We start from the raw sequence: 12,141 nt of genomic DNA on the forward strand, positions 1-12,141 counted from the left end.
ATATACTAATTTTTGATCGCCAGATATTGAAAAAATACGAGTACGAAATTTACTTTAGAACTTCTTTATCCTCCAAAAAAGTCTCCAAAAAATAATCATACACCCGTCTTCATTGAGGGGGGGGGGGCTTTGATTTGAAGCTGAATGCACAAATTATAAAACAAATTATTCAACAATTTTAGCGATAAAATGCAGTACCTAATATAATCTTGAAAACCGCCTTTTAGCTCAACCAAAGTTTCAAGTTTTTTCCTAAGAAGTCAAAATCGTGAGAATGTTGGGTCTGTGTCTACCCCAATTTTCAATTGGTGGCCATTTTGAACATTTTCGAATAATCTTTCTACCCGTAAAAAATGACTGAGGAATAATATTTGATTTTTAATAATATGTACTTCAAAAAAAAACTAATACCTGCCCTGCCTACTTTTAAATTAAAAAAAAAAAAAAATGTTGGTTCAATATCAAAAGTTGGAAATTTACAATTGGAATCATCTCTCAAGTTAATTTTTCCGGGTTCAAAAATCTCTAAAAATTGGAACATTATAGAACTTAAATCCGTCCAAGGTCCATAGCAAAGCAAGGCAAAAAACTGTGATATGAGGAGTTGAATTTCCTAAAAATTTCAATTCTAAAAAAAAGTGAGCAAATTCACTCGATTGAAATGAAGGTAAGTTTGGTGACCACCAAGAGAGCTTTTTTGCTTAGATGCAACTATTCAAATTTTCATTTTTTTCGTTGCAAAGAAATAAAATACTCTTTTGAAAATAAGTAATCTTCAAAATCACTACCCTCTAAAATCTACCAGTCTTGATAGCTGCCTGTTAATGCAACCTATACTAGTCAATATTTACACTTGCTTCAAATTATTTTTAAAATGTTTCATACGCATTACAATATAAACCTGTCAATAATAATGTTTTTTCCGCTGTGATTTATGTGAATTATGTAGATTTGTACCTACTATACTTGCTACCTGCCTACGCCATGAGTGAAACATATGCGATTAATGCGACGTGATTCAGATGTTTTCTGAAAATTTTCCTACGTAAGTATCGAAGTTTCTAAAAATTGATTTGAAGGTGAAAAACAGAAGTGTGATAAAAAATTATTAAAAAGAAAAAAAGAAACCTTACTTCGTCAAACGATCATTTATGAAGGACTCGTGTGTTGAAAAAAATGCGTTAAATAAAATCGCCACTTTAAAAATAATGAATTACAATTTCATCGTCAAGTAAGAGTCAAGCCTACGATGGGTGTAATAATCATGTAATTACAAACACCCAAATAACAACAACAACAACAAAAATTGGCTAATTTTAAATCGCTGATTACGAATTTCAGCTCAACATTTAGTTTTTAAGTTCACTTTGTAAGATATGAGATATATTTTCCTTTTTTCTAAATAAAGTAATCATCACCTAATATCAATAAATTGATCCTTCGCCTCTTCGATTATTTATCAAAGTACTTAACAAAACAATCCTCATTTTAAAAAAATAATATTTCACAAATTAAAAACTAAATGAAAAATTTATTGTCAATAATGAACAATTCTATAATATAAGTAGGTACAAATACAAATACATGTATCGTAGGTATGCTCGAACGCCATAATTAACATTGAATTAATAAAATTAATTATCCTCCGCAAAATGGTACCATCGGAGAACCCCCTTTTGAAACAATTTACTCAAAACAGAATTTTTTTAAGCAGCGTAATGTTTATAATACAAAAAAACCTACATTTATACGTGTAATTTACTCATTAAATCTTTAACAATTTTTCATTTATTAATAAACACAAGAGGAATATAACAAAACAAAACAAAAAAAAAGGTAGAATAACATATTGAAAAAAGGAAACAAAAAAATTAAAAAAAAACAAAAACAAAATGTCACATAATACTGATATTATGTTATATGTATAGGATATAAAAAATATTTTAGCTAGTTTCTCGCGTGGGTGATATTATAACGTATCGAATCGGCTGGAATGCATGCTGGTATCGTATTAGACCATTTGCCATTTGGCAAACAATGCAGTACAGCGGAGCCTTGCAGAACTAGACCCTCTTCGCAAGTGAACGTGATCACTTCTCCGATAGTGTAGTAGAATTTAACATACGACATACGACCACTGATCACAGTACCTGGATAAGAACAGGCTTGGATACCTGCGAATAAATTAAACACAACGATGTAATGAAAACGATCAGTTTTTAATAATTATAAAAATAATGTAAAATATAATGTTGACTGGGTTAGAGTACCATTTCGAGCTCTTTTTACCCATCTATACATACAGGCTTTCGTCCACTTACATAAAGGTATAGGAGAAGACCATTGGCCGTTTTCTTGACATTCAATTTCGTACTGGCCATCCAATACGTAATTAGGTTGGCAATTAAATTGAATTATCTCTCTGGGCTTATATTTTTTCCGTTGGCTTAGGGTGTAACCGTGTGTTAGATACCCTGACCAGTCACAAAATACTTCTACAACAGAGCGATTACACACAGTTTGAGTGACCCCCTCGAGCTAATGGTGCTCAGACCACAGTCAACGGGTCCCTGAACATAAACTATGCAGACACGTACCTGAACACGTAGGGAATGGTTGACTCCAAGATCCATTTTGTAGACAAGTCGAATGTATGGGACCGTGAAGACCGTACCCTTGGATACAACTGAACATCGCTTGTCCACCGACAATACGGTTTAATACGGCTACCCGAAGGTTCGCGTCTGTTAAATTATTCAGCTCTGGGCATTGAACAGCTGTAAAAAAAAACAAAATTTTATTGTTTAAAATTTAAGATTACAGAAACATAAAATTATTACAAAGAGGAAGGTATCGTAATCGATTGAAAATTTTTTGGACCGGTCATTTAAAAATATGAAAGAGCATCCAAAAATACACTACTAGGTCAATTTTCCAAATGCTGAATTTAATATGTCAATTTTTAGAGAATTTTTCAAAAATTGAATTTGAGCCATTTTTCATGAAAAAAAAAACAGAATTTCACAGAATTGAGGTAGAAAGCTGAAATTTGGTTTCAATTCCATTTTTGACCTCCAAAATCGATTGCTGATGATTTCGGTCGTTTTAGAGTCTCCAGTGGATTTTTGGATTTTTTAATTTTGGAAAAATTGCCATACCTATAACGAGAAAAAAAGTTTGAATTTTTTTATACCTCATTTTAGACTTTGAAAATTATTTGGCAGTCTTTTTGAGCTATCTGGAGAGTTCAGGAAGATTTCTGAATTTTACAATTCTTGAAAAAATCAATAAGTAAACAGAACATGGATTTGAAGTGATAGAAAAGTATTTTGAAAATTTCCACCTTAATCGATCCAAATCGTCATAAAGAAGATGAATTAAAGTTCACAGGTTCTAAAATTTGTTTTGGTAATTGTTACGACAATTTTTTAGCGGTCGAAAGCAGGGCAGAAATAAATGTTCAGCGTTTTAATTGATTTAGATCAAATTCTGATTCATTTAAAGAAAATGTGCTAAATTTAAATTTTTTAAAATTTGTAAAAAAATTGTAAAATGAAATCCAACATCTGAAATTTGACCTGATGGAGTGTTTTCAAATACTCTTCCAACGTGATGAACAACTTACTCTCACAAGTTGGTATAATAGCACTCCAGTTCCCTGAAGGCAGGCAAACCACGAAGTCTTCTCCGGAAAGAGCATTACCATTAGAACACGAGAACTGCACTTCGGTATTCATTTTCGTATCCTTGGTACTCATAATTAGACCTTTTTTCGATGGCACTGCTGGACAATGAACAGCTACAGAAAAAAAAAGAAACAATTCTTCGTAAAAAATCATATTGAGAAGAAGGGAAAGGACCATAACGTAAGAGGTGGATGTTGCAATTTCACCTTTGACAACTATTTCCACCGAATGTGTATGTCTTGTAGGAGTTATGCATGAAAATAATCCAGAGTCGTCTTGAACAGCGTGATAAATGCTTAAACGATATTCTAACTGGTTGTCTCGATTTGGATCTGTTGTCCAGCCTTGGGGATATTCCCTGTACAAAAATAGATATTTTAAAATGATCAATAAAATTTCAAAAAATTCATATTGTCGAAAAATAATTTCAAAAATACTCGTATTTGAAAATTAAAGTAATCGAATCGCATAACACATGAATTTCTAGGGGGAAAAGTAGGAACCTAGTGGTATTGATTCAAAATTCATGAATCCGTTTCATTTTCACTAAAATAACCTAATAAGCGAAAAATATCATCTTGAAAATTGAAAATAATTAAAAGTGAGAATAAAAAATTTGAAGAGTTACAGAAAAAACAATGCAATGTTGTGGTGATGAGAGATACTTAAAGGGTAAAGGGGTTGCTAAAGAACTCTCGATCGGTGGCGATACTTCAATTGTTCAAAATTTAGCATTAATTGGATAATTTTTCAGAAGGACGAAGAAGAGATCAGAAGATATCGTTTATCAACACATTGAAAACAATTCTTAAAACGATTAAATCGTTGTAAAAGCACTAAGCAGTTTTGAAAACCACTCAAAATACGTAATCTAAACAGCACTAAAAATGGTATAATATCATTTTAAAATGTTGTAATAATTGCTAAAATATCGTTTTTTTGTTTTTTTTTTTAATTTTGGAAAAATATTTTTGAAAGTTTTTCAACGGTATTGAAAATTTTTAAAAATTGTTTCCAAACTATAGTGAAAAAAAAGAACATGAAAATTGTCCAAAATTAAGTAAAATCGATAAAAAAAAATCCAGATAGAAACTTGCTCAAATATGTACAAATATCAAAAAAATCGCTGAAACTTTTACAGAAATATTTCAAAATTTACATGAAAATTATTAAAATGCAGTAAAAGTGCATAAAATACCACCTAAAAATTTCGAAAATAGGTACTATAAAAACACTTGAACGTGTAAAAAGATCGGAAACTCGTCCAAAAGTCAAAAAAAGTTGCTAAAAATAATAGTAAAAGTTCCTCAAGTATTACAAAAATTAAAGTTGAAATCCCACGAAAGTGCTTGAACCATCATTTTGAATTTTCTAAAATATAATTTGAAAAAGTTCCAAAAACATTCAAAATACAATAAAAAATTTCACAGCTACAAAAAAAATTGTATAAAAACCGTTAAAAATGCTTAAAAAAATCTAAAAGTATTATAAAAATTCTCCACATTAAGTAGGTACAACAATTTATAATGAAAAGTTATACTTTTACGACGAAAGTTCAGATTTCAAATTTTCAAATTTTAATCACTGATTTTAAACCCTCAATATGTACATCATTTTTAAACCCTCAATATAATAAGATTGTCAAAAAAAAATCCAGTTTTAAAGTCAAAATTACTAAACTTACAGTTTCAAGAGGATCTGATGGTGTTAATAGAATTGCATACTCAGTTTGCCGTAAATAATTAGCGAGTCTACGTTTTATTTACGGCAAACTGTGTATGCAATTCTATTAACACCATCAGATCTCGTCCGAAAATCATACAAACTGGATAACTGGAACCAAATGGAGAATGGTACGTCATCAAAACTCACCTCCATACAAAACTAAAAATATTCATTAAACTTTTAGCTTCATTGTTTTGAAAAATTTCAAAAAAGTTACAGTGCATAAAAAAAGTTGTTTTTAAAATTTTTTCAAGTTTCAGAAGAGTAGAAATTTTTTGAGGAACTTTTTCAAGAAGCAAAGTTAGGTATTCAAAAACAGTTCAGAATTGTTTTTTTAAAAAATGCATGCTTTATTGTTCGGCAGAGGAAAGATTAAATTCGATAATTTAAAAGTTAAATCAATTGATAATTAATTGTGTTAAAAAAAAAATTAATTCATAAAAATTCCAACTATTTTTGTAGACTGACATTTTTTCCAGTTTTTTTCAGTTTTTTTTTTTTTTTTTTTTTTGGAAACAAATTTTGGAAAACTTCCTATTATATTTTTAGCTGATTTTCAAGACCCAAAAATCAAACCTAAATTCTCCCTCTTTTAACTCACCTATAAGACTGGCTAACATTCCATTTAGGAGTTCCAAATCGTCTAATCCACAGACACTCCATATGCAGCACTGTACCCGGATACACGATCAGTTTACCATCGTTGCTCTGCGCAATAGGGCCGGATTCGTGACGAAAAAGTATCGTCGGAGGTTTTTCCACTAAGAACGTAAAAAAATTATCATCGACAATTAATGGTATTATTTGTAAGTTTTCAAACGTCAAAAAAAAAAGGTCACATTAATCATAATCAACTTACAAGCGTAAGCGTTTTCTTGATTAAGTCCAAAACAGACTGGTTTCTCTCCATCCCATTCTCCATTACTGCACTGCCTCTTATTGGACCCCTCCATAGCGTATTTGCCAATATCTACGCAGCGAAACGTCTACACAGCAAAACCAGGGCAAAAAAATACAACGACAGGATTAATACTACAACTAGGTATTGAAAACACTTCAACTTTTAAATGAGTCCGACAACTCGTCGGAAATATACCGGCTCAAGAAAGAAAAAAAATGATCTCTCTCGAATACCTATATAATTAAAAAAAGCAGCATTTCGACTTTCGAGTTCTTTCACTCTTTCGTCTTTCTGCCAGACGAACGATGAACGAAACGGATTCTTTTATACACCGGTAAAAAAGGCTACTAGAACCAACAATCAAAAACTTTCTAAACCCTTCACTCGTCTGCGGCCTTGTACACCGACTACAGAGGGAGGTAAAAAAAAACCTCGCTCGGTGAGGTGAAATTCGGCGAACCGAAGTTTGCAGCGTTTATCATGCTTTTTCGGTGCAAACTTTCAACATTCATCATGTCTGCGAACGTTTTGTGTACCAATTCTACGTAAATGCTCGTTAAATGCCACGTTTTTGGCGGTTGCGAAACGGAAATACAACGTACTAGAACGGTGCCGGCGGGAAATTCGGTAACAGACTCGACAATACGTTCGTCGTCGAGGAAAGTTGCCACATTAGGCTCGGTGTTGCGATTCGTACAGGTCGAATTGTCTTTAATTATAACGTTTGTTTCTATTAAATCTTCGGCGTCTGAAAATATACGAGAAGAAAAGAAGAATTAATTTTTCTCTAGCGAGTGAGCATTTTTGATTGGCAATCTTCGACCTGAACAAAACCAAGCTAGATCAAAACAGCATGTTCTAGAGTCTCGTAAACAAAGTTGCAGGCACTTGAATTGAATCCATTTTTGGATTTTTGGCGAATTTTTGAAAAGTTTAGAATCTCTGGAGAAAAATTAAAAAATTGCTGAAGGTTCCAGAATGGCTCAAAACTAGTGTTGTTGATGCATATGGAGGTCGAAGTGATCACATTGTCCCACTTTACTCAAAAAAATTTACTTTTCATTTAAAAAAAAAATTAAAAATCCCCCTTGGGTCATTCCATGTCAATTCGACCAACGTTTTTGAGTCATGTCTTTCGATTTCGTTCAAATTTTTTTTACAATATCTACCCACCCAGTATGGAAGAAAACCGCAATAAGTTTGGTCTCAGCCCCCTCAGGGGGTGGGAGGAGGGCTCCATTATTTTCACATTGTCTCCAGGTACTAAACTTCAGCAGCGCATTCCTCCAAAACTATCACATTTTGATCAAAACTGATTTCACAGTTCGAAAACATATTGAGTTTTGAACTTTTTAAGCATTTTGAAATTTTCAAAATTTGAAAGTTGAACTTTCAAATTGAAAGTTCCAATTTCAAAATGGCGCTGTAAGTGGGAGCTACCATTTAAAATTCTGAAAAAATTTCCATAGATGTACTTTTTGATGTTTTTTTGAAATATTTAAGTTTCAAGATGGGATCTCTTGATGGGGGGGAGCACCCCCACCCTCAATTTGGGGCAAAACTTTCGAAAAAAAATCTGGGGCATGTGATATATAGAATTGTATGTTTTTGGTAACGCTGAACACGAATATGACGTTAGATTTTTGATTGGACCCCATCCACGGCCCCCAGCACCTCCCCAAATGGGGTAAAAGTTCAAAATAGGGTTTTTTCGTGCGACACATCGAATAGTATGTTTTTGGTGACGCTGAATACGAATATGACGTCAGAAGTTTGATTGGACCCATCCACGGCCCTCAGCACCTCCCCAATAGGGGGTAATCTGAAAAAAATGGGTTCAATCGTGTGACACATGAAATAGTATGTTTTCGATATCGCTGAACACGAATATAGCCGTAGTTTTTCAAATTGACCTCATCCATGGCTCCCAGAACCTCCCCAATTGGTAAAATTCTAAAAAATTTGTTGGAGGCCGTAGATGGGTCTAACCAGCAAAAATCTGACGTCATATTCGTGTTCAGCGCCATCAAAAATATACCATTTGATGTGTCGCACGAAAAAAACCTATTTTGAACTTTTACCCCATTTGGGGAGGTGCTGGGGGTCGTAGATGGGGTCCAATCAAAAATCTAACGTATGACCCCCCCTTATAACTGCTTTTTTGAATTTTTCACATTTGCAAATTTCGCCAAAAATTCAAAAATGAACTTTGAGACCTGAAATTTTGACTACCAGGGTTCCAAGGCATGCTCTTTCGATCTAGCTCGGTTTCGTTCAAATCGAAGAAAGCCAGTTCAAAATATTCCCTCGTGAAAATAGCTCTTGGAAATTACTGGCAATTACCACAAGACAGAGATCTGCCGATCCAGCTCCCATCGGCACAAATAATTCTCCACGTGAGTTTTTGCCCCAAAACTACGTTATCGATGCAATGGAACGTTACTTCGGTCCCGTCTGGAAAACTGAAAAAAATTCTAAATTATTGGACTTTGTTTTAAAACAATATAATTTTAGACTAGGAACATATTTACGATTTCAATGATCGAAAGAGACTCATCTTACCTTCGCTCAGTCTCCGAGATAGGTTCACCGTTGCGAAAAATCAGCGACCCTTGAATACGAGCTGGTGGCCCGCATGATCCCCGCAGACCCGATAACAAATCCATAGATCCTAATTCGGTCGACCTGAGGATATCACTACCCGACGTATACAACGTTGGATCTACACAAACATCACATCCACGACCATTTAGAAACAAAACTTAGCATCATACCGAGATTTGAATTAAATTTTAATTAAAAACAGCAACCGGCTGTGGAATCTTCCACCGTCGGCGACGTCGTTGAATACCTACGAATCTAGTTAAAAATTCGTAGGTACGTATTTTATACATAACAACGAGGAAAAGTTTCCAAAGTGAGCGATGCGCAGGTAACTAGGCGTACTTTTCGCGGAGAACAAAAAAAAACACACAGTGAAACAGGCGTCAAGTTTTCAAAAGTATTTTTTTTTTCTTTTAGGTAACTACCTACCTACCTGAAAACGCGACATATGTTTTAATAATTTATAACTTTTATTCTCTTTACCTCTCCGACAGGCTGGCTTTTTTGGCAGCAATTCGCCCCGAAAACATTCTGTCGGTACTGAGGTTATTTTAACAAATTCGTGGTCGCATTGGTAATTCACAAATGAGCCGTTGGCTATGGTTAGTCCGGATCTATACCCTGATAAATATTGGCCGTGGACTATGGCCGGTAATTCGCAAGGTGCTGAAATAATGGACAGAAAATTGACACGATTTAGTTAAATTACAGTTTAGGTTTGATTCTTTTCATTTTTTTTTTTTTTTTTAGGATTTCAGATTGATTTACCAGGAGTACAATCCGGCATAATAGGAACATCCCATTCTCCGAGGATACAAGTGAACGAAGAAGGTCCTTTGATATTGAATCCTGGACCACATGTGAAATTCACCGTATCTCCGTCGATGAAATCTGTCTCTTCTGTGATGAGCGAGTCTTCTGGACTTAATCCCTGCACCGAATATCGTTTGTAGACCCCGAATGCACTGTGAGGTACTCTGCAAGGTACTGTTGACATAATTTGTTACTTATTAATTCAATTTTTAAGTATTTTATTTATATTAGGTGTTTTTGTCTTAAAATAATTCTAAATTTCAAAAAGATAATTCCAAATGGGAATGATTTATCGCCACGATAGAAATAGGCGTTTCACGATGAAAAAGGGCATTTTAACGACAAAAAAAGATATTGCACGGGACAAGAATCATTTCACGACTAAAAAAGTTTTTGAACGACGATATAAGGTATTGCCCAACAGAATAATTTATGCACGTTTATATATAGGTAATACATTTAACCACAAATTGTGCTCGCCAAAGAAATGAAATAATGGACGTCACGACATGAAAAATACGAATTACACATACAAAAATTGATAAACAACACGTCGAAAAAACAAAAAACAAAAAAAAACAGTTCATCTACTGCACAAGTAGGTACTGCTTTTTTTGCTTTTTTGGAGGAGATATGAGTGATTTGGAGGATTAAAAATTTCACAAGAGGGTTCCTAAACACACGTTTGGGCAGATTTCCAAGATAAGTAAAATTTTTTGACAGTTATTTTGGCAAAAAAAAAAACGATATTTTTTGATAGTTTCGATGAAAAGCAACATCCTTTTGGTAGTTTTGACCAAAAAAGCAAAACCTGTTCATCAATTTTAGCACAAAAAAAAACAACACAACTTCCTATAAATTTTAAGGGATTTGGACCATTTTTTTTGGAATTTCATAAAAAAACATGAAAGGAAATTTTTTTAAAAAAATAGCAAACATGGCAGTTTTTGAAAAAAAAATTGGCAGTTTAGTAAAAAGCAAAATTTATTTGGTAAGTAATTCTGGAAAAAAGAAAGACTTTTTGACAATTTTTGAAAATTTTTACCAAAAAATAAAAACTTTTTCACAATTTTAACAACTAAAATAAACCACAACTTTTTCATAATTTTTAGCATTTCTTGCAAGAAGTCGTGCTGAACCGTAGTTATCAATTGTCGTTGAAATACCCTATTTTGTGGTTCGAATATCCTGTCGTTCGAATCACTTTTTCTGTCGCACCAATTTATAGTACATGTTACTAGAACGAAGTGATATAACAATCGTTTTAATTACTTTATTAACACGAGAACAAATTATTTACATCATAACGAACTTATATTCGAAAAAGAACATCTAACGTACTACGAAAACGTGAACGTCAGTGTAACCAACTAAAACTAACTTACAGTGTTACCATACAATTAACACCCTTCCTCAATTTAGGTTCTCTAGAATTAAATTAAACCTAAATTGCTACGAAAAAATTTGAACTTTGTAAGGCTCAAAGCCTTCGTAAATACATCAGCTAACTGATTACCACTATCGATAGGTTTAAGGATAAATATACCATTGCTAATGTATTCTTTAACAAACTTAAAACGAGTATCTATGTGTTTCCTACGTTTAACGGAGGTACATTTACGATCAGTTAAAATAGAAATCGCGCCTTCATTATCCTCATAAATAGGTACAGGAGTACAATCTACTTTAAAATCTTTCACAAGTTCAATAATCCACAACAAGTGATCATTGATCAAATTCGAAACAGCAATGATCTCCGCATCAGTACTTGACATCGACACTGACTAAGGTACTGTAACCCGGGTATGTCAAACTCCCATTTTGTTCCTCACGAAAAAAAATTGTTATTTTTCGATTCAAGGTTTTTATGACGGAATTTCTGGCATAGAATGAAAATAATCATGAATTAGAGCACATGCTGTGAATTTCACACTATTTCAAACTATTTTTAACCCTAAAATGAAGTGCTGAAAAATGGCTGAAATTCAAAACAAACAAATGTATTTCAATTGATACATGTAGCATACCATTGGAAAGCTCGTTCAATTCTCTTTCAAAGATGTTATTAAGAAAAAGTTGTAAAAGTGCACGGTTTTGAAGATATACGCGGTTAAAGTTTGCCGAATTCCCATATACTGCAATGCTAAGTTTGTCAAACCAGGAACAAAATGGCCGTCTGACATACCTGGGTTACAGTTCCCTACACTGACTTCTGTTTCACAGTTCGCCACATCATCAAATTTCCATGAAATTTCACACAGTAACCTGTTACCGAACGACGATCGTTAGCATCGTTTGCCCAGTCAGCGTCAACATAACTTTCCACCACACTATTGTTTTCTTCAGCACATTTCGAAATTCGAAATTTCATATCTACCGTACTAATCAGATATTTGAGTATCTGCTGAAGAT

General features: G+C 33.4%; 1 protein-coding gene across 2 annotated transcripts in view; it reads right to left on the bottom strand.

Annotated features, from left to right (window-relative positions):
* Positions 1-1,511: 1,511 nt before the first annotated feature.
* LOC135835317 (sushi, von Willebrand factor type A, EGF and pentraxin domain-containing protein 1-like) overlaps positions 1,512-12,141 on the bottom strand; it is a 184,815-nt gene continuing 174,185 nt past the window's right edge. For both annotated transcript variants that reach the window (XM_065349512.1, XM_065349511.1), the window contains exons 15-26: positions 9,685-9,903; positions 9,400-9,582; positions 8,875-9,034; positions 8,656-8,786; positions 6,915-7,060; positions 6,271-6,397; positions 6,013-6,172; positions 3,893-4,044; positions 3,626-3,799; positions 2,598-2,777; positions 2,322-2,495; positions 1,512-2,174 (exon numbers count right to left, since the gene is read on the bottom strand). In XM_065349512.1, coding sequence (XP_065205584.1) covers positions 1,948-2,174; positions 2,322-2,495; positions 2,598-2,777; positions 3,626-3,799; positions 3,893-4,044; positions 6,013-6,172; positions 6,271-6,397; positions 6,915-7,060; positions 8,656-8,786; positions 8,875-9,034; positions 9,400-9,582; positions 9,685-9,903 — 2,033 coding nt within the window. In that variant the 3' untranslated portion in view covers positions 1,512-1,947. The remainder of the gene's footprint in view (positions 2,175-2,321; positions 2,496-2,597; positions 2,778-3,625; positions 3,800-3,892; positions 4,045-6,012; positions 6,173-6,270; positions 6,398-6,914; positions 7,061-8,655; positions 8,787-8,874; positions 9,035-9,399; positions 9,583-9,684; positions 9,904-12,141) is intronic.

This window comes from Planococcus citri, chromosome 2 (genome assembly GCF_950023065.1).
Source record: "Planococcus citri chromosome 2, ihPlaCitr1.1, whole genome shotgun sequence".
Lineage (NCBI taxonomy): Eukaryota > Metazoa > Arthropoda > Insecta > Hemiptera > Pseudococcidae > Planococcus > Planococcus citri.